Raw genomic sequence first — 21715 nt, 5'->3', positions numbered from 1 at the left:
ATTCAGTATCGTTCACTACCTTTACTCTTCCTTATTGGTAATACCCTTAATGGTGACGAGTCCCTCCGGCGCTCTGCTCCGTCCTCAGGCTCCGGAGGCTGGTCTGTCATGTGTGCTCCCCAGCAGAGCACAAGAATGTTTAGAAAAAGAAAAAAAAAAGTTTTTTTTCTAATCTGTCATGTGGTCTGCTGGGAAACCACATGACAGCGCAGCAGGACGGAGCCGGAGGCTGCTGCGCGGACAGGTAAGTCGGGGGGGGGGGGGGGGATCGGGGGGGGGGTACGAAACTTACCGTATCTGTAGGCAGTGCTGCGCATGCGCTGGTTTTACAGATGTAACAGCGCATGCGCAGACCTGTTTCCAGACGCGATAAGGTAGTGTAGGCAGGAAAAGTATCTATTTCCCGAAAAGCTGTCATCGCAAAAATGACAGGTACCGGAATAGATACTTATGGAGAGGTGGAATGATGAATTCCACCTATAATTAGCTAGAACTCCATGCCAGTTCTAAAGCTAATTATCTCCAGAGAATTTTAATGTTTAATGAATAGGCCCCTGTGTCAGTCTGTACTTTGTTGCTAGTCCCAGAACAGCTGCTGCACCTGAGTCTTATATCTCATGTAAAAGTCTATCTCCTTGGAGCAATATCCTGAAGAGCAATACTTGGTGGACTGCACTCTCTGATACCTCATTTTGAACGAAGGCCAGGGAGACAAAAAAAGGCAGCTACCTCTTTTCCACCAAAAATCCGGGTCCGACCTGGGTTTTCAGACATGGTTCCAACCCAGGTCACACAGCACCATCAATCTGTGTTATTCTCAGGTCAGCCCCGTTCACACTGAACCTGGGTCTGTCCTGCTAAACTTGTGAGGTCATAAAAAGTGGGAGGTGACTGCTCCACAGCCACCAATCAGCTCATTTTAGGCATGACCCAGGTCGGATAACCCGGGTTGCGCCGTTTACACTGCACCATTACCCAGGTCCATCCTGCGTCAGACCCTGGTAGCTACCTGGGTTGGATTGCCGGGTCACTTGACCCGGGTTATTTTTCAGCGACCCTTTTACACTGAGCTGTGACCCAGGTGGACCCAGCAATTACCCGGTTCTTGCTCTGGTGTAAAAGGGTTATTAGTTATATATATATATATATATATATATATATATACATATATATATATATATATATGTATTTTCTTGTAATGAATTTCTGTTTTAAATCCTGGTATATTAACCTGTAGTTCCGATGCTTAGTCATTAATTGTACCTGCCAGAGTTATGTGGTGAAATAAGGTTTTGGTATTTGGAATGTGATGTCCTCCAGTCACTCCCAGAGCTGCCTCAGGGGCTGTCTGCTGATTCTGTAGCACAATGGAGGGGAGGCCGGGCTAAAGTCTCTGTATCAGCCACTCAGCTCCCAACTGCCATGTTGCAGGCTGTGGGTCTGATTCAGAGCCGGACGCTATTTGCGCTCGCTCGTCCAGAAAAAGGGGCTGGCTATTTAAATTGACCGTTCGCTCTTTGCGGTCTGTTGACGCCTCTATGTCTGAACGAGCGAACAAAACATGCGCTCGTTATTTTGAAAGAAACGCCCCCTGGCCGCTCGCATCACACGTCATCTCTGCTATTTATTAGATTAATCGAGTACGTCGAAAGGCGTATGAACTGCTCGCAGTGCTTGTGGTAGCATTTTCCTACCGCAATCATGCGAGCACTTCTGGCTAAAAGACACCCAACTGACGTGGTCGATGACGCTGCTTTGCTAATTATGCACACCCTTAAAACGCCCGTTTTGACCGTTTGGCACGCCTGCGTTCGGATCTCCACTCCCCGTTTTCAAGCACCTTCCCCTGTTACCACCCACAAACGCCTCATCCTGTCACTCAAATTAGCAGGCACTCGCTATTTTGCGAGCACACGATTTTCGATCGCACTGACTGGTTCGCGCATGCGTACCAAAACCCATACGCATGCGCAGATGTGCGAACATCGCTCGGAGCAAACAAGCGGCCGCTTACGAGCGGCTCTGAATGAGGTCCTGTGTTTGAAAAATGACAGTTGGGAGCTGATTGGTTGGTCATTGATCACTCTCCACTGTATCACTTCCCAGAGCTTCATACATTTGCCCCCCTGTGGCCTGTCCTCCATCTGCCTCCATCACAGCATCGCTCTCCAGGTCCGTTACCTCAGCTCAGCTCCAACCAACTGTCCTTCTCCTCTAACTGTCACTCACCGTACCACCTGACACTGGTCATGTGACAAGCTCCTGACCATTCAGCAGCTGCAGAGACTGCTGAGAGTTGTGGTCTGCACAATGTCAGACGTAATACCTCACATAGCGGGGTATTACATAGGGACGCCCACTACTGCCTTCTCATCTGTGTCCGATATCGTGAACCAGCATAATTTATTTTATACACGCCCACAGAACAGCATTGAAATGGTCAGACGCACCAGCATTCGCCTAAGCACCCATCCGTTACCCCCCCCCAAACGGTGACCCCATAACAATCACTTTGCAAATGGATCCCCTGGAAGTACGTAATCGCAAAACAATCGTGACGCGTGCGCAGTGCGACTTATACGCATATGTGCAATGGTAAATAATCGCCCAATCTGCGTAAATCGCAGAATTGCGTCCGCTGCTGAATCAGGCCCAGAGATGCCAACTAGCTGTGGCGGTAGTGTGCCGCTGTGCGTACTAAGATGCACCATCGGATATTGCACCAGCCCTAAGGAGGTGCAGAATCTCCATATAAACATGGCCACCTGTGTCAGTGCAACTGCTGCAAAAGAAGCAATCACTGACCACCAGGCGCCCGCGATACACCCGCATCTGGCTAGCTGCTCCGGTTACCACCCAGAAATGCCTGCTGAAATTGTCTCTCTCTGGGCGGAATTCAATTCTTTTCAGCCCCTATCGCGCCTGACGGAGCTATTCTATTCTTGCTCCTGTCGGGCGCGATCAGCTGCCAGCGCTACATTTCAGCTCGCAGCCCCAGGGGGATGAGAGCTGAAATGTGCGAAAAGTGACCTGTTTGGGCGCCCAAACATCACTTTTCGCAATCGCGCCCAGCACTTTGGTCGGGTTTAGCTGCTTTACGCGGCTAAACCTGACCTCTATGGGCGCGATCAGCACGAAAATCTTGAACAATTGCATAGTGGCCCGCGATCTCCTGTCACTTTAGACAAGAGATGCGGGCCGCGAAAACAATTGAATTCCGCCCTCTATGTCCAAATTCGTTTCTAGCGTGGCCCAGGCCCACAGTCACAACCTGGCGATCAAGATGGTTTAACATTGAATCCGTTAATTACATTTGTGAAACATGGTAGAGTTATTTCTGGTAGTGTTATTTCTTTATAGGGAGAGATCGTTACTTTGTAACGTGTAGTGACAGGTTTCCCTGCGTGATACACACCAGAATTTAGCTTTTTTCTCTTGTGATAAGAGCTGCCCTTTGCGAAGCTGCCGTCGCTGGGTGAGGGGGTCTCTGGGGGTCTCTGCCCCCTCCTAGCCCCGGGAGCTTCCTGCTGGTGACCTCTGCAGGAAGTCCCGGGCTCTTACTTCCTGCACCCAGAAGAAGGAGAGGAGAAGGAGGCGGGGGACCCAGGAGGAGCCCGCAGGAGGCTGAATAAGGAGGGTCCGGCAGTGAGAGGTGCTGGGCGACTGCGGTGCATCATGGTGGCGGGGAGCGGGATGCGGTAAGAAGCCCATAGGCTTATATAGGGTAACGCCAGAAACGTTACCCTCTGCATCGAAAATAGTGGGGCCGGGGCTTAGTACATATGACACCCAGAAAACGGGGTTTTTACAGCATTTTTCCTTTAGTACATCCCGGCCAGGATGTGTGATGTGTAGGGTTACTGCCAGGTTGGTTCAGTGCCGCTCCCTGCCCATTTTACAGATTTGAAAATGCACCCTGACCCCTTCTGGAGCTCGTACTGAGCTGTGGGCGAAAGCTGTTTGAATTGGAGGAGGGTTGTACCGCGCCGCCTCCTGTACTGAGATACTAAGGGTTGGGCTTGGATGCCCGGCTTCCCGCGGTGATCTCAGGTACCTGCCTCCATGGCTGTTCTGTAGTCTCAGTTCTACAGCCAGCCCTTATTCACAGCCTCAATATCATCCTGGCCTGAGGTAAACCGATGTATTTACAGTACATGTTATAGAGTAATTAATGGATAGGAGACACTGACGTACGGACGCACGCTTTTTTTAGTGGTGGGCATGCACAATGCTTAGCGCATTTTATGTGAAACAAAAAAGGCATACGCCAAAATCACAACACAAAGGTACAATGAGGCCAGCCGGCTGTAACGCGGCTGTTTGATAAATCATGGTGAAATCGTAGCCGCAGGTTGCAACGGAATAAGATTGTGCCCCTTCCCCAATGTACCCGTATCCCAGAACTCCTGGGGTTTATAGCTACTGTATGCGGTTTCTTTTGTTTTCCCTATAATTCCCCTTTAAACGTCAATTTTCATGAAATCTATCTCCTCCCAGTAGGTGTGATTCTTCCAACACAATGTTATCCATAGTTACTGAAATGAGAATTATGGCCTCCGCACACCGATCTATGAGCATCTCAATAATAAGCCCCACACATGAGAACAGTACAGGCACCAGCCGAGGGCACCATAACATAGTCCTCAGGCCGTGATTTGGGATCCTACCTGGTAACCTTAGGGTCACAGTAGGCCTTCTCAACATTCTCCATATTGGAAACATCTTCCCAATCTCCTCCGTTGAAGACTTGCCAGCGGTACGGTAAGTAGAAGTGCATATCCGGGCATTTACCTGCAGGCAGAGGACACATGATATTATCTGAGTTAGCATTAGGGTTAGGTGTTAGGGTTAGGCACTAGGGGGGGTTAGGGTTAGGCACTAGGGAGAGGGTTAGGGCTAGGCACTAGGGGGAGGGTTAGGGCTAGGCACTAGGGGGAGGGTTAGGGCTAGGCACTAGGGGGAGGAGGGTTAGGCACTAGGGGGAGAGGTTAGAGTTAGGCACTAGAGGGGGGGAGGTTAGGGTTAGGCACTAGGGGGGAGGTTAGGGTTTGGCACTAGGGGGGAGGTTAGGGTTAGGCACTAGGGGGGTTAGGGTTAGGCACTAGGGAGAGGGTTAGGGTTAGGCACTAGGGGGAGGGTTAGGCACTAGGGGGAGGGTTAGGGTTAGGCACTAGGGGGAGGTTAGGGTTAGGCACTAGGGGGAGGGTTAGGGTTAGGCACTAGGGGGAGGGTTAGGGCTAGGCACTAGGGGGAGGAGGGTTAGGCACTAGGGGGAGAGGTCAGAGTTAGGCATTAGAGGGGGGGAGGTTAGGGTTAGGCACTAGGAGGAGGGTTAGGGTTAGGCACTAGGGGGGTTAGGGTTAGGCACTAGGGGGAGGATTAGGGTTAGGCACTAGGGGGAGGGTTAGGCACTAGTGGGAGGGTTAGGCACTAGGGGGAGGGTTAGGGCTAGGCACTATGGGGAGGGTTAGGCACTAGGGGGAGGGTTTTAATTAGGCACTAGGGGGAGGGTTTTAATTAGGCACTAGGGGGAGGGTTAGGGTTACGCACTAGGGGGAGGAGGGTTAGGGTTAGGCACTAGGGGGAGGGTTAGGGTTAGGCACTAGGGGAGGGTTAGGGTTAGGCACTAGGGGAGGGTTAGGGTTAGGCACTAGGGGGAGGAGGGTTAGGCACTAGGGGGAGGAGGGTTAGGCACTAGGGGGAGGAGGGTTAGGGCTAAGCACTAAGGGGAGGAGGGTTAGGGTTAGGCACTAAGGGGAGGGTTAGGCACTAGGGGGAGGGTTAGGGATAGGCACTAGGGGGAGGGTTAGGCACTAGGGGGAGGGTTAGGGATAGGCACTAGGGGGAGGATGGTTAGGCACTAGGGGGAGGGTTAGGGCTAGGCATTAGGGGGAGGAGAGTTAGGGTTAGGCACTAGGGTGAGGGTTAGGGTTAAGCACTAGGGGGAGGGTTAGGTACTAGGGGAAGGGTTAGACACTGGGGGGAGACTTAGCATTAGGGTTAGGTGTTAGAGTTAGGCAACATGGGGAGGGCTAGGGTTAGGCACTAGGGGTAGGGTTAGGCACTGGTGGGGAGGGTTAGGGTTAGCTACAGGGGGAGGGTTAGGTGGTAGGGTTAGACTTATACACTGGGGAGGAGGGTTAGGTTTAGGGTGCGGGGAGAGGGAGGTTAGGTTTAGGATGAATATAAGAAAAACTATCGGAATAGCTGTTTATATTATTGATATAATAAACTATGTTGCTATATGAATTATATTGCTAAAACGGGGTTCAGGAATCTCATATTTATTTCGGTATATATGGTATGAATGTTAACATTCAGGATGTTTTGTAAACATTGAGCATGTCACAATGCTGACATCACAGATTTAGTCTGCAGATAGGGTGAGGTTTAGTGTAGGGTTAGGGAGAAAAAAACATTTATTGCGACATGCACAGTGCGGACATTCAGACCATGTCGCCATTTTGTACCACACCCATTTGTTTCACATTATAGCCCAAAGGGACTAAGGGATATATTTAGTAAGAGGCGGCCTTTCTATGTCTGTCGGCGGTTCTGGACGTGGTATTTATTACGACAATAATAGTAAATGCAAATTGCACCTGGTTTTGCATTTAATAGTTTTGCCCTTTTAAACCCCATTGAAAATCCTCAGCTTAGTAAATACCCCTAACGTCTCTCTGCTGATGTGTTAGGCTCCTCAGCACTTACCTCCCAGCTTGCAGTACTTCCAGGTATTGGACGGACAGATATCGGGGGCTTTTCCAGGCGTCGCTGAGATAAAATAAAAATACATTGTATAATTAGCAGCTTCCATGTGTGGAGCGGCCGCTTTACAGCTGACACTTCATATATGCGACACTTAGTTAAACGCACAGCGCTTAGGGCCGTATACTGAGTCACCGCTTATCCGTTTGGCCGCAGCAGCTACTTACTTCTTCGTGCTAATGCGCGGGTCTGCCAGTGTGCGCTGAATATCCGCACGGCTGCCTGTGGAAACCTGTCCTGCCCACTGTTTTCCCCATCCACAGCCGCCATCATTAGTATCTGGATTTGCAAAATATCCGTCTGTAAAAGGCCCCATCTCTGCCCACTATGGGGCATATTCAATTGGGCACGAGGTTTAGCAAGGAAAAAACCTTGCGCCCAATTTTGGATTACCACGGGTATGCGCGCCCCCGATACCCACGGTATCCAATTAATTAAATAGTGGTCCTGGGGTTTTCAGCTCTGCCTAGTTATGGCCCCGAAACTCCCACTTCCCGGATAGCGGCTGTTTGTTGAATAGAGAAAGGATGACATAACCCCTTTAGCGAGCACTAATCTACAGCATTGATAATGGGGCCCTAAGTAAGTCAGCTCTCAGCTGGTAGAGGGGCGCTGCTGGGTGACTGAGAGGTGCTGACTGCTGGGAAAGGGGAGCATAGAGGCAGCCTGGCCAGGGGTGCTGACTGTGCTGGGTCACTGAGGGGTGCTGTGCTGGGAAAGGGAGCATAATGAGGCCAGGGGTGCTGTGCTGGTTGTGGGGTGCAGGATGAGGCCAGGGGTGCTGTGCTGGGACAGTGGTACAGAGACAGAGGAGGGCAGCTATGGAGGGGGGGCAGTGAGAGAGCTATGGAGGGGGGGCAGTGAGAGAGAGCTATGGAGGGGGGGCAGTGAGAGAGAGTTATGGAGGGGGGGCAGTGAGAGAGAGCTATTGAGGGGGGGCAGTGCGAGAGAGCTATGGAGGGGGGCAGTGAGAGAGAGCTATGGAGGGGGGCAGTGAGAGAGAGCTATGGAGGGGGGCAGTGAGAGAGAGCTATGGAGGGGGGCAGTGAGAGAGCTATGGAGGGGGGGCAGTGAGAGAGAGCTATGGAGGGGGGGCAGTGAGAGAGCTATGGAGGGGGGGCAGTGAGAGAGCTATGGAGGGGGGGCAGTGAGAGAGAGCTATGGAGGGGGGGCAGTGAGAGAGAGCTATTGAGGGGGGGCAGGGAGAGAGAGCTATTGAGGGGGGGCAGTGAGAGAGAGCTATGGAGGGGGGGGCAGTGAGAGAGAGCTACTGAGGGGGGGCAGTGAGAGAGCTATGAAGGGGGGCAGAGAGAGCGCTATGGAGGGGGCAGTGAGAGAGCTATGGAGGGGGGGCAGTGAGAGAGCTATGGAGGGGGGGCAGTGAGAGCTATGGAGGAGGGCAGTGAGAGAGAGCTATTGAGGGGGGGCAGTGAGAGAGCTATGGAGGAGGGCAGTGAGAGAGCTATGGAGGAGGACAGTGAGAGAGCTATGGAGGGGGCAGTGAGAGAGCTATTGAGGGGGGCAGTGAGAGAGCTATGGAGGAGGGTAGTAAGAGAGAAATGGAGGAGGCAGTGAGATATATGGAGGGGGCAGTAAGAACTATGAAGGGGGCAGTAAGAACTATGTAGGGGGCAGTAAGAACTATGTAGGGGGCAGTAAGAACTATGGGGGGGCAGTGAGAGATATATGGAGGGGACAATAAGAACTATGGAGGAGCAGTTAGAGAGATATGAATGGGGTGAGAGATATGGAGGGGCAATGAAAGATATAGAGAGGCAGAGAGAACTATAGAGGGGTGGTAAGAACTATGGAGCTTTCCCAGTCAGTTCAACAGGAGACCGATATTTTCAATGACTGACCAGTGCTTCTCGAATGCAGGCATATTTCCATGTAAAGTAAATTATTATGGAACTTTTCATATAAATAATATCTAAGCATTAAGTGGCCGTCCACAGTTTGTATTTTAATAGAGTTCAGCCCTTTCAAAACAACCCCGCCTTGCCACAAACACTGGACACAAGAGCTTACATTTGCTGGATGACGTAGGTCTATCTGGGGTTGTTTTGTCAACCGGCTGATGTTGGGGAACTTCATCTGCTGATCTGGTGCCCGAATATTGGGTGAAGTCAAGTCTTGACATTGGTTTTACGCTGGCGAGGAGCTTGCTTGAATGTTGGTCAGTTCCCTCAGATAGCCTGGATGGGTTCCTACTCACTCCTGATGCACGTAGATTCCGGAAACCACCAACGGGATATATTGCTGTCTCAGCATGTGCTGTAGCAGTGGATAAAGCATGAGCTGGTACTGGTGGAAGGCCGACTGCCCCCTTGCTCAGATGACTAGACACTTTACTGGATATTGAATTTGCTCCGGTGAGCGATGTTGGCTGATTTGAGGTTAATCTAACTGAAGATGTTGGTGGAACACTGGACAGTCCAAGTGGTTGACTGGATCTTTGAAGCGAATCAGTTGGTGCACTCATTGCCTTGTTAGATGTAACAGGTGATATGTGCTCTGCTCTGGTTTGCGCTGCTTTAAGTAAAGTAGTATTTGGTTGTACAGGAAGCACCATTGGCATGTTGGATGGTGCTGCTGTTAATTTGGATTTTGCGTCTGATTGATAAAGCACCTCAAGCGGTATTGTGGTGAATGTAGACGTTACTGGAGATGATGTTGTGCTGTTTATTGTATTGTTGTACTGTGTCAATGGCTGAACAATGGGTGATGCACTTGATGTTGCAGAGATTGGCGTAATTACCGGCTTAGTAGATCCTGTGAGCGCTGTTGGGTGAGGAGTATTTGAACCATCTCTTATAGATGTGACCGTTTTAAAACTGGATTCACCAGCAGAGGAATAATTTGAGTTCAGTCCACCAGAAGATGTTGGTGGAACATGGGATGGTCTGATTGGCTGATTGGATCCTGTAAGTGGAGCAATTGGTGCAATCATTGTTTTGTTTGATCTAGCAGATGATATTTTCTCTACACGAGTTTGCGCTGCATTAGGTATAGTAGTATCGGACTGCACAGGACACACTTTGGGCGGGTTGGATGATGCTGCAGATAATTTGGGTCGTCTGTCTGATCCCACTTGTGTGTTGCCAGATCTGGATGTATCGGGTAAAAAACAGTCTTCCATTAGCTTGTCTAATTCAGTTTTCTGATGTCCACCATCATCATCTTCTCCAGATCGACAACGATAACTCTCACCACTCTCAGACACTGGTCGGCTGCTAGATCTCCTCTGAACTTGGGACCCTAAATAGAAGAACCAAAATGTAAATTCTGTCGACTCATTAGAGTGTGTAAAGTCTATGAAAAATAGGGGAATTATTTAATTTAATTAAAAAACAAGGGGAAAAATGTAATAGGATGAGAGTTTAGCAGTAACCTCTCACACTTTTTAAACTCGGCCAATGTAATAAAGTCTGAGCACATGGAAACTCACACGTTTTTAGACTCAAAAAAACTCTCACGATTTAAACTCTCATCCAGAAGTTTTCCCATTTTGAAGATAAAACTCGACTTTTATCTTACTGATAAACTATTCTCTAATCTCTCACCCTATTACATTTGGCCCATGGTTGCAATAGAAAACAAACAAACATGTTTTAGATGATTAGAATCATTTTAAAGGTTTATCCAGTTCGTTACAAACAATGAAATAATTGTAATCTTTCAAACCGCCTTTTAGCACAAATCACCTTTAGCACCAAAAATTCAATAATTGTATGGTAAATTTGGTATTTAAATATGTCATTAACAGTGGTCATATCAATATTTCTATTCATGAAATCATTTATTAGCCAGATACCTGGTCCTTCCGTCTGTCTTTCTCGACCCTTCCCCCTCGATCCACCCCGAAATCCATTTCTGCCTCTAGATTTGGCCCGTCCCCTTCCTCTGCCTCTGGCCCTCGGGCCTCGCGGTGCCCCCCTTCTTTTTGCTGTGCCTGCTTCCTGGAGCTGCTGATTGTATGTGAGTTTGCAGAGCATCTGAAAGTTCTGCACAGCCTCGAGAGGTAGATTTTGCAGTAAATCAGGACTCTCCTCCAGAAGAAGGCGTAGATTGTGGAAACTACCAATGGGAGATTTTGCTGTCTCAGCAGGTGCTGTAGCATTGGATAAAGCACAAGCTGGTACTGGTGGAAGGCCGGATGCCCCCTTGCTCAGATTACTAGACACTTTGCTGGATATTGAATTTACTCCAGTGAGTGATGTTGGCTGATTTGAGGTTAATCTAACCAAAGATGTTGGTGGAACACTGGACGGTCCATGTTGTTCACTGGATGTTTTAAGCAGATCTGTTGATGCACTTATTGCTTTGTTGGATGTAGCAGGTGATATTTGCTCCGCTCTGATTTGTGCTGCATTAGGTAAAGTAGTATTTGGTCGTACATGATGCACTGTTAGCATGTTGGATGATGCAGCTGTTAATTTGGATTCTGCGTCTGATTGATAAAGTTCCTCAAGTGCTGTTGCGGCAAATGGAGGCGTTACTGCAGATGATGTTGTCCTTTTTATTCTACTGTACTGTGTCAAGGGCTGGGCAATGGGTGATGCACTTGACGTTGCAGAGATTGGCGTAATTACTGGCTTAGTAGATCCTACGAGCGCTGTTGGGTGAGGAGCATATAAACCATCTCTTGTAGATGTGACCGTTTTAAAACTGGAATCACCAGCAGAGGAATAATTTGAGTTCGGTCCACCAGAAGATGTTGGTGGAACATGGGATGGTCTGATTGGTTGACTGGATCCTGTAAGTGGAGCGATTGGTGCAGTCATTGCTTTGTTTGATCTAGCCGATGATATTTGCTCTACACAAGCCTGCGCTGCATTAGGTATAGTAGTATCGGACTGCACAGGACGCGCTTTGGGCGGGTTGGATGAGGCTACAGCTAATTTGGGTCGTCTATCTGATCCCACTTGTGTGTTGCCAGATCCGGATGTATTGGGTAAAAACCAGTCTTCCATTAACTTGTCTAGCTCAGTTTTCTGATGTCCACCATCATCGCCATCATCATCTACTCCAGACCCACAACGATGACTCTCACCACTCTCAGACGCTGGTCGGCTGCTAGATCTCCCCCGAACCTGGGACCCTAAATAGAAGAACCAAAATGTAAATTCTGTGGTTTCATTAGGGTGCATGAAGTCTATGAAAAATAGGGGAATTATTTAATTTAAATAAAAAACAAAGGGCCAAATGTAATAGGGTGAGTGTTTAGATCTCTTACACTTTTTAAACTCGGCCAATGTAATAGAGTCTAAAGAATATGGAAACTCGCCCAATGTAATAGTCAGAGAACATGGAAACTCGCCCAATGTAATAGTCAGAGAACATGGAAACTCGCCCAATGTAATAGTCAGAGAACATGGAAACTCGCCCAATGTAATAGTCAGAGAACATGGAAACTCGCCCAATGTAATAGTCAGAGAACATGGAAACTCGCCCAATGTAATAGTCAGAGAACATGGAAACTCGCCCAATGTAACAGTCAGAGAACACGGAAACTTGCCCAATGTAATAGAGTCAGAGAACATGGAAACTCGCCCAATGTAATAGAGTCAGAGAACATGGAAACTCGCCCAATGTAATAGTCAGAGAACATGGAAACTCGGCCAATGTAATAGTCAGAGAACACGGAAACTCGCCCAATGTAATAGTCAGAGAACACGGAAACTCACCCAATGTAATAGTCAGAGAACATGAACACTCGCCCAATGTAATAGTCAGAGAACATGAACACTCGCCCAATGTAATAGTCGGAGAACATGGAAACTCACCCAGCGTAATAGTCAGAGAACATGAACACTCGCCCAATGTAATAGTCAGAGAACATGGAAACTCGCCCAATGTAATATAGTCAGAGAACATGGAAACTCACCCAATGTAATAGTCAGAGAACATGGAAACTCGCCCAATGTAATAGTCAGAGAACATGGAAACTCGCCCATTGTAATAGTCAGAGAACATGGAAACTCGCCCAATGTAATAGAGTCAGAGAACATGGAAACTCGCCCAATGTAATAGTCAGAGAACATGGAAACTCGCCCAATGTAATAGTCAGAGAACATGGAAACTCGCCCATTGTAATAGTCAGAGAACATGGAAACTCACCCAATGTAATAGTCAGAGAACATGGAAACTCGCCCAATGTAATAGTCAGAGAACATGGAAACTCGCCCAATGTAATAGTCAGAGAACACAAAATCTCACCCAATCTAATAGTCAGAGAACATGGAAACTCGCCCAATGTAATAGTCAGAGAACAGGGAAACTCACCCAATGTAATAGTCAGAGAACACGAAATCTCACCCAATCTAATAGTCAGAGAACATGGAAACTCGCCCAATGTAATAGTCAGAGAACAGGGAAACTCACCCAATGTAATAGTCAGAGAACATGGAAACTCGCCCAATATAATAGTCAGAGAACAGGGAAACTCACCCAATGTAATAGTCAGAGAACATGGAAACTCTCCCAATGTAATAGTCAGAGAACATGGAAACTCTCATGTTTTTAGACTAAAAATAATCTCACTATTTAAACTCTCATCCAGATGTGTTTTTCATTTTGAAGATAAAACTAGACCAATGTGAGAGGTTACTGCTAAACTCTCACATTTCCTAAACTCTCACCCTATTACATTTGGCCCCTGGTTGGAATAGAAAAACAAACAATGTTTTAGATGATTAGAATAAATTTTTTATGATATAACGTATATACTCGAGTATAAGCCGAGTTTTTCAGCACATTTTTTGTGCAGAAAAAGCACCCCCTCTGCTTATACTCGAGTCATGCCCGCATGGTACGCAGCTGAGTAGCGTACCATGCGGGCCGCGGTGCAGACTGTGTCTCTGTGACAAAGCTGCACCGCGTGTGTAGCGCTGACCGGACGGAGTTCGGTCAGCGCTACACAGCACAAGCACACAGCCGCCGGAGCCAGCAGCTGTGTGTTTGTTGTAATCAGCAGCCGATGAGAGTCTGTCAGACTCATCGGCTGCAGCTGCTCCCACTGCGGGAGCCATCTTCCACCTCCCGCAGTGGGTAATGGGAGAGACGTCATGACGACGTCTCTCCCATAATGCAAAGCGCCCGGAGGAGCCGGTAGCAGCGTCGGGACCAGGAGCGGGGTTTCAGGTAAGTTTTTTTTTAATTTTTTTATTACATCTCTCTCTACTGGGGGGGCTACTACTGGGGGCAGTACCAGGGGGGGGGGATTACTACTGGGGGCACTACCAGGGGGGGATCACTACTGTGTGCACTACCAGGGAGGTGGATTACTACTGGGGGCACTATCAGTGGGAGATATTACTACTGGGGGCACTTCCAGGGGGGTTTACTACTGGGGGCACTACCAGGGGGGGATATTACTACTGGGGGCACTACCAGGGGGGATATTATTACTGGGGGCACTATCAGGGGGGGATATTACTACTGGGGGCACTACCAGGGGGGGATATTACTACTGGGGGCACTACCAGAGGGGGATATTACTACTGGGGGCACTACCAGGGGGGGATTACTACTGGGGGCACTACCAGGGGGGTGGATTACTACTGGGGGCACTACCAGGGGGGGATTACTACTGGGGGCACTACCAGGGGGGGATTACTACTGGGGGCACTACCAGTGGGAGATATTACTACTGGGGGCACTACCGGGGGGGGTTACTACTGGGGGCACTACCAGGAGGGGATATTACTACTGGGGGCACTACCCACCCTAGGCTTATACTCGAGTCAATAAGTTTTCCCAGTTTTTTGTGGTAAAATTAGGTACCTCGGCTTATATTCGGGTCGATTTATTTTATACTCGAGTATATACGGTAATTTTAATCTTTCAAACCCCCTTTTATCACAAATCACCTTTAGCACCACAAATTCAATTGTATGGTAAATTTGTTTTTTAAATATGTCCTATACAGTGGCCATATCAATATTTCTATTTATGAAATAATTTATTATCCAGATACCTGTTCCTTCCATCTGTCTTTCTTGACCCTTCCCCCTCGATCCGCCTCTAGATTTGGCCCGTCCCCTTCCTGTGCCCCTCGGGCCTCGCGGTGCCCTCCTTCTCATGTCTCTGCCTGCTTCCTGGAACCGCTGGTTGTATTTGAGTTCGCAGAGCATCTGAAAGCTCTGCACAGTGTTGACAGGTAGATTTTGCAGCAGATCTGGGCTCGCATCCAGAAGATTGTGTGACTTTTTGCAAACACGGCGATTACATTCCCCTCGGGTGAAAAATCCACAGACGTGCATCAGTGTACACCCATTTGCTTGGTCACAGGTGCCGTGCAGGTATTTCACACAGACCTGCGGTGAAAAGGGTCAGTGATACAGTGATCCGCCCCACACCTCTGCCGCACACCTCTGCCCCACACCTCTGCCGCACACGGGACCTGTAAGACCTACGCCCGTATTTTGTGCAAATCAATTATATCTTTATAGTTTGCTGCACATAAATGTCTGGGCTTAAGAATATCCACTATATTTACTATTCTTACTGCTCCGTCTCACATTGTACATACTAATATTTATTACACTCGCTGCAGTAACAGAAGAGATTATTAGCTGTACATGTTATGCAGCGATGGGATGTGATCAGTGATGGATTACGGCTATCTGGGGCCCCGTGCTTGGCATATGCTAGGGGCCCCGTCCCCACATGCACATATTAAACATAAATTAAATGATAAACACACATCATGTGACGCATCACGTACCTGCCACGCCCGGTCCTACCCCATGCACCCCACTCTCCGTCCTTGGTGACACATTATGTCCCCACTCCCCCCATGTCACATATACTCCCCACTCGCTCTCTCTCTATGTTCTTGTCACATATCTGCCACTTCCCTACCCATTGTCACATATGCACCCTACTTCCTCACCCCACTAATGCCCCTGACTCTCCCCTTGTCACATCCCCATACTCTCTCCTTTTTACCCATCACCCCCAGCCTCACTTCCATTGTCACATGTCATATAATACAACCGGAGAGAGGGTGGGGGTCATGTGTGATTATATGCCACATTTTATCCTGTTGAGGTGACATATATGAATTATCTTTGTCCTTTTTACCCCTTCCCTCCTTTAACGCCTTGTGGTGTCGGTAGAGGAGGGCACTACACAGCAGTGCCCATTGCTGCAGCTCCTTGTGGGACAGAGCAAAGCTCTGGTGACATCGCTGACGCTCTGCACAGAACGCCCACATTGAGGATCAGTGGCTGCTTAGTGCGACCTACTGAGCCACTGATCACCGTGACACAGCTGCTAGAGTATCCAATAGCAGAGGGAACACCTGCGCCCGGTGGTGGCGGGCAGAGGGCATACAGATGCCCCTCTTCCATCACATACAGAACCTCAGTCCCAGGTCAGTGAAGCCCAGGAAACAACAAAATAGACAGGACATGCGGCACCTATTACAGGAGCCCCGGGCAGTTTCCACCACTGTTATAATTCACCACCCCAAGTGCTAAACGATAAAATGTCAGTATGTACAATACGTCACAGGGGAATTACCTGATGCTTTTACCTGGAATCTACACCTGACAGCAGTCTGGATAATTTCTGTTGCTTGGGATGTGTCTCACGTTTTGGGTTTAAAGATCCGATTCAGAACCCGTGGACGGGGCTGATGGACTGTAGCGGAACTGAGGTAGTTGAATCAGGGGTTTACTCACAGGGGAGATCCATGTGGTATAGGCCTAGCACCTTCAGAGAGGCCACTGACACCTGGAAGGCTCCCAGTCTGCCCCAGGAGCAACTGAGTGGAACTCAACCCCTCACCCTGAGTACAGGATTAAGGGTCCGGAACCAGTGTTTGAGAACTAAGGGAACAGAGCAGCGAGTAATACAGGTAAGCAGTAGCCTGCATGGAATCTGCTCACCAGAGCCGTAACTAGACTTTTTGGTGGTCTGTGCCAAAGAGAGCATTGGCGCCCCCCCCCCCCCCTCCCTAATTTTGAAATAGGGACATAAGATGCACACCCGAAAAAAGGCCATGGCCTCATAAGGACGGAATATGGGTTAACTAGTCGCACCAGAGAAACATTGTACCCCTCAATAAGGGACAATGGTAGCCCCCAGTATTATTTATAATCTGTTGGGGGGTGCTACCACAGGCAATGGGTATTAAGCCACAAAAATATAGAAAGAGAAAAAAGAAAAGCCTAAAGTGGTGCACTAGAATAACTAAAATATAACTTTTATTAATCTAATTAATATTGTCTAGCAAGACAACTGAACAGCGTAAATTTAAAACAATTAAAGAGTGAAAAGTAATGAGTTCAGTGAATTAAAATATATGAATTTCCACAAATCCATATATTAGATCAATATCGTTATGTATGGCACTTATCCTATATAAGGTATGCCATGTATATCGATCTTAAATTCCTGTTGCTTGCTGTTATTCCAGCATGTATGCATACAAGTGTATTGTTTATATACAGTTAGCAGTTGTAAATGCCAATACCGATTAAGGGCTCTATTTACTACAATCCGCATATTGAATGCGGATTGTAGTGTGATATTACTGAGTGAATTCACATTGCGAATTCAGGCAATATCACAGGGATTTACTATAAATCCCTTGCAGGGACAGAGCTTGCGATAAAGCTCTGTCCTTGTGGATCCCATCCGCACTCTAGTCGCGGTATTTTCAGAAAAAATATGAGATATGGTAAGAACTTACCCTTGTTATCTCTATTTCTACGAAGTCCATAGGGTTCCACAGGATACCTTGGGGTATAGGTGTGACATCAGTCGCAGGGCACCAAAGAGTTAAGCTTTCAGCCTCCCAGGATGCACTAGGTCCCCCCTCCTATACCCCGCCCCCGAGCCAAGGCACCTCAGTTAGTTACCAAGCCATAGGCCGGAGGAGGAGAAGGAAGAGAGAGAACAAAGATCTGGACACATACAAGAATCACATTCTCACCAGAGGGAGACGGAAAACCGGTGACCAGAGCAAAGCCCATCTGCAGCACAGGTGCGACAGGGCGGGAGTCCTGTGGAACCCTATGGACTTCGTAGAAATAGAGATAACAAGAGTAAGTTCTTACCATATCTCATATTTTCTACTTCAGGGTCCATAGGGTATCCACAGGATACCTTGGGGATGTCCCAAAGCAGTATCCTTTAAGGGTGGGGACGCTCCTGTGCAGAAAGGAGAATCCGCCGCCCGAAGGAAGCATCCTGAGAGGCGAAGGTGTCAAACCTGTAATACCTCACGAAGGTATGGACAGAAGACCACGTAGCAGCCTTGCAGATCTGAACTGCCGAGGCACCACGTCGAGCTGCCCACGAAGGACCCACAGACCTAGTGGAATGAGCCTTCAGAGAAGGAGGGACCGGTAGGCCTTCATGAAGATAAGCTTCAGAAATAGCCATACGGATCCAGGCTGCCAAAGTTTGCTTTGAAGCAGGCCAACCCTTTTTACGGAAGCCAAAGAGGACAAACAAAGCGTCCGACTTCCTAAACGAAGAAGTGCGGTCAACATAAGTCCTTAAGGCCCACACAACATCCAAAGAGGCCTCACCCACGGAAAGACCCGGTGAGTTAAAGGCCGGAACAACTATTTCCTTGTTAATATGAAACTGGGAAACAACTTTGGGAAGAAACTCGGGCCGAGTGCGGAGCACTGCCCTGTTCCCATAAAAAACCAAGAAAGGGGGTCTACAAGAAAGAGCCCCTAACTCAGAAACACGTCTGGCCGAAGCAATGGCCAGAAGGAAAACAGTCTTAGCTGTTAGCCATTTAAGATCCACTGAGCCCAGTGGTTCAAACGGCGGTCCTTGGAGAGCCCTCAGGACCACAGCCAAATCCCAAGGCGCCACAGGTGGAACAAAGGGCGGCTGAATGCGGAGAACACCCTGCATAAAGGTGCGCACATCCGGGATTGTAGCAATCCTACGGTGAAACCAGACAGATAGGGCCGAAACCTGTACCTTCAAAGAAGCAAGGCGAAGCCCATGATCTAGTCCCGCTTGCAGGAAGGCGAGAATCCGAGACAGACGAAACTCCCGCGGTGCATAACCTCTCGGTCGACACCACTGGAAGAACGTATGCCACACGCGATGGTATATCCTCGCGGAAGACGGTTTCCGAGCTCGCAACATGGTACGCACCACAGAGCTGGAAAACCCCCGGGACCTCAGCATGGCCGTCTCAACAGCCACGCCGTCAAAGACAGCCGAGTCAGGTCCGGGTGAAGGCAAGGACCCTGAGACAGAAGGTCCGGTCGTAGCGGCAACCGCAGAGGAATGTCCACGGACAGACCCTGAAGGTCTGAGAACCAGTGCCGTCTGGGCCACGCGGGAGCTATCAACAGGAGCGTCCCTCCTTCCTGTTTGAATTTCCGGATTACCCGTGGAAGAAGGGAGACCGGAGGGAACAGGAATGCGAACCGGAACGTCCACCGGACGGACAGAGCATCCACCAGAGACGCCCCTTCGTCTCTTGTGCGAGACCCGTACACCGGCAACTTGTTGTTGTGCCGGGACGCCATGAGGTCGATTTCTGGAAGACCCCACCTGTCCACCAGTAGTTGAAAAACGTCCGGGTGCAGGGACCATTCCCCCGGATGAACGTCCTGGCGACTTAGAAAGTCCGCCTCCCAATTGAGCACTCCCGGGATGAAGACCGCTGATATGGCCGGAAGATTGCGCTCCGCCCAAACCAGGATCCGAGAGACCTCTACGAGAGCCGCCCGACTGCGAGTTCCTCCTTGCCTGTTTATGTAGGCCACGGTGGTAGCGTTGTCCGACTGGACCTGCACCGGGCGACCCTGGAGAAACCGCTGTGCCTGCTGGAGAGCATTGAAGACCGCACGGAGTTCCAAGATATTTATTGGAAGCTCCGCTTCTGTCGGCGTCCACCTGCCCTGGAACAAGTGTGGACCCGAAACTGCTCCCCAGCCCCGAAGACTGGCGTCCGTTGTCAACAGGACCCAATTTGGAACCCAGAACGGACGTCCCTTGTTGAGGTGGGTCGTCTGTAACCACCACGTAAGGGACAGGCGAACCTCCTGGGTGAGCACAATCGTCTGGGACTTCAGAGACTGAGTCAGCCCGTTCCACTTGGACAGGATCAGGTGCTGCAGAGGTCTGGAGTGAAACTGGGCGTATTCCACCATGTCGAACACCGACACCATGGAGCCCAGTAACCTCATCGCCGAGTGTAAGGACACCCGGCGGCTGTGCAGACAACTGCGCACCCTTGACTGTAAAGCAGAGATCTTGTCCTCCGTCACGAAGATCCTTTGCTGTCCCGAGTCCAATAAGGCTCCAAGATGCAGAATCCTCCGAGACGGGATTAGAGTGGACTTCTGCCAGTTGATTAGCCAGCCGTGCCGTTGCAGCAGTGCAATGGTCAGGTCCAAGTGGCGTAACAGGAGCTCTGGAGATCCTGCCACCAATAACAGGTCGTCCAAATACGGCAACATGCGGACTCCCTGCAGCCGCAGAGAAGCCGCCATGACCTTGGTGAAAACACGTGGTGCTGTTGCCAGGCCAAAAGGTAACGCCCGAAACTGGAAGTGGTCGCTGCTGATTGCAAACCTGAGGAACTGTTGATGGCGCCAAAGAATAGGGACATGCAGGTAAGCGTCCTGTATGTCCAATGACACCAAGTAGTCCCCAGGTTCCAGCGCCAGAATGATGGACCGTAGGGTCTCCATCCGAAACTTCGGGACCCGCAAAGACTTGTTGAGTGCTTTGAGGTTGAGAATCGGACGATATGACCCATTGGGTTTCTGTACCAAAAATAGATTTGAATAGAAACCCTGGCCCCTCTGGGAGAATGGAACCGCCACTATAACTCCAGCCTGGAGCATAGTGTGCAATACCTTCCGCAGCTCCGTAGCCTTGTTCCGGTCTGATGGGAGACCCGTGGTGAAGAAGCGAGCCGGGGGTCTGTGCCGGAAGGAGAGGGCGTATCCGTGGGAAACCACCTCCAGAACCCAAGTGTCTGTCGTAGTGGTCGACCAACACTGGGCGAACTGTAGCAGGCGGCCTCCCACCCTGGGATCCCCCAAAGGGAGGCCCGGACCGTCAGGCCGCAGGCTTGTCATCTGGCTTGGGGGCCGGACGTCTGGTACTCCATGCCTGCTTCCGGGGCTTGACCGATTTCTTAGGGCCAGCCTGTCGAGGAAACGACTGTGGTTTGGGCCTGCCCTGGGCCCTAGATGACCGAAAGGACGATGGTCCCGAACCAGAAGGAGCAGCGGCCGACGGGAGACAGGCAGATTTGGCTGCCGCCAGCGTGGCCACAATCTTATCTAGATCCGGACCGAAGAGAACTTCTCCGGTAAACGGCAACGCTTCCAGACCTTTCTTGGAATCTGCGTCCGCCTTCCAGGATCGCAGCCACAAGGTGCGACGAGCAGCTACCGCTGCTGAAGAAATTCTAGACACCAGAGTACTAATGTCTAGAGCCGCCTCGTTGATGTAGGTGGCCGAATCACAGAGATTGCCAATCAACTCCGCCTGATCGGCCGGACAGTCGGATTCAAAAGAAGCCTCTAATGAATCCGCCCAGCGCTCCATCGCTCTGGCAACCCAGCAAATGGCCATAGCCGGGCGTGCTGCCCCCCCTGCAAGGGAATAAGCGGACTTCAGGCAGATTTCTACCTTGCGGTCCGTAGCATCCTTAAGGGAGGACATGGATGGCATCGGCAATGTGGCACTACGGACAAGACGGGTCACGTGAGAATCCACCTGTGGAGGGGATTCCCACTTCGCAAAATAATTACCCGCGAACGGATAAGCCACCGCCAGGCGTCTCTGCGGCTGGTATCTTTTGCCAGGTTGTTTCCACGCCTCCTCTAAATGGTCCACCAACTGACCCGAAAGAGGAAAGACTGTGGCATCGCCCTTCACATCTTTGAAAAAGGCATACTTAGATTTAGCCGCTGGGGGAACTTCGTCCTCAATCACCAAG

At 49.7% G+C, this 21715-nt stretch overlaps 1 protein-coding gene across 2 annotated transcripts in view; it reads right to left on the bottom strand.

Moving 5' to 3' along the window:
* The window catches only part of LOC148431503 (uncharacterized), a 58782-nt gene that overhangs the window by 22145 nt on the left and 14922 nt on the right, over positions 1-21715 (bottom strand). For both annotated transcript variants that reach the window (XM_088465979.1, XM_088465978.1), the window contains exons 3-7: positions 14747-15086; positions 10583-11869; positions 8797-10026; positions 6712-6774; positions 4668-4791 (exon numbers count right to left, since the gene is read on the bottom strand). In XM_088465979.1, the coding sequence (XP_088322105.1) occupies positions 4668-4791; positions 6712-6774; positions 8797-10026; positions 10583-11869; positions 14747-15086 (3044 nt within the window). The remainder of the gene's footprint in view (positions 1-4667; positions 4792-6711; positions 6775-8796; positions 10027-10582; positions 11870-14746; positions 15087-21715) is intronic.

The sequence above is a fragment of the Taudactylus pleione genome, unplaced genomic scaffold (assembly GCF_031769625.1).
Source record: "Taudactylus pleione unplaced genomic scaffold, aTauple2 ptg002208l, whole genome shotgun sequence".
NCBI lineage: Eukaryota > Metazoa > Chordata > Amphibia > Anura > Myobatrachidae > Taudactylus > Taudactylus pleione.
The sequence above is the reverse complement of the archived record's forward strand: the minus strand, read 5'-3'. Positions and strand labels throughout refer to the sequence as shown.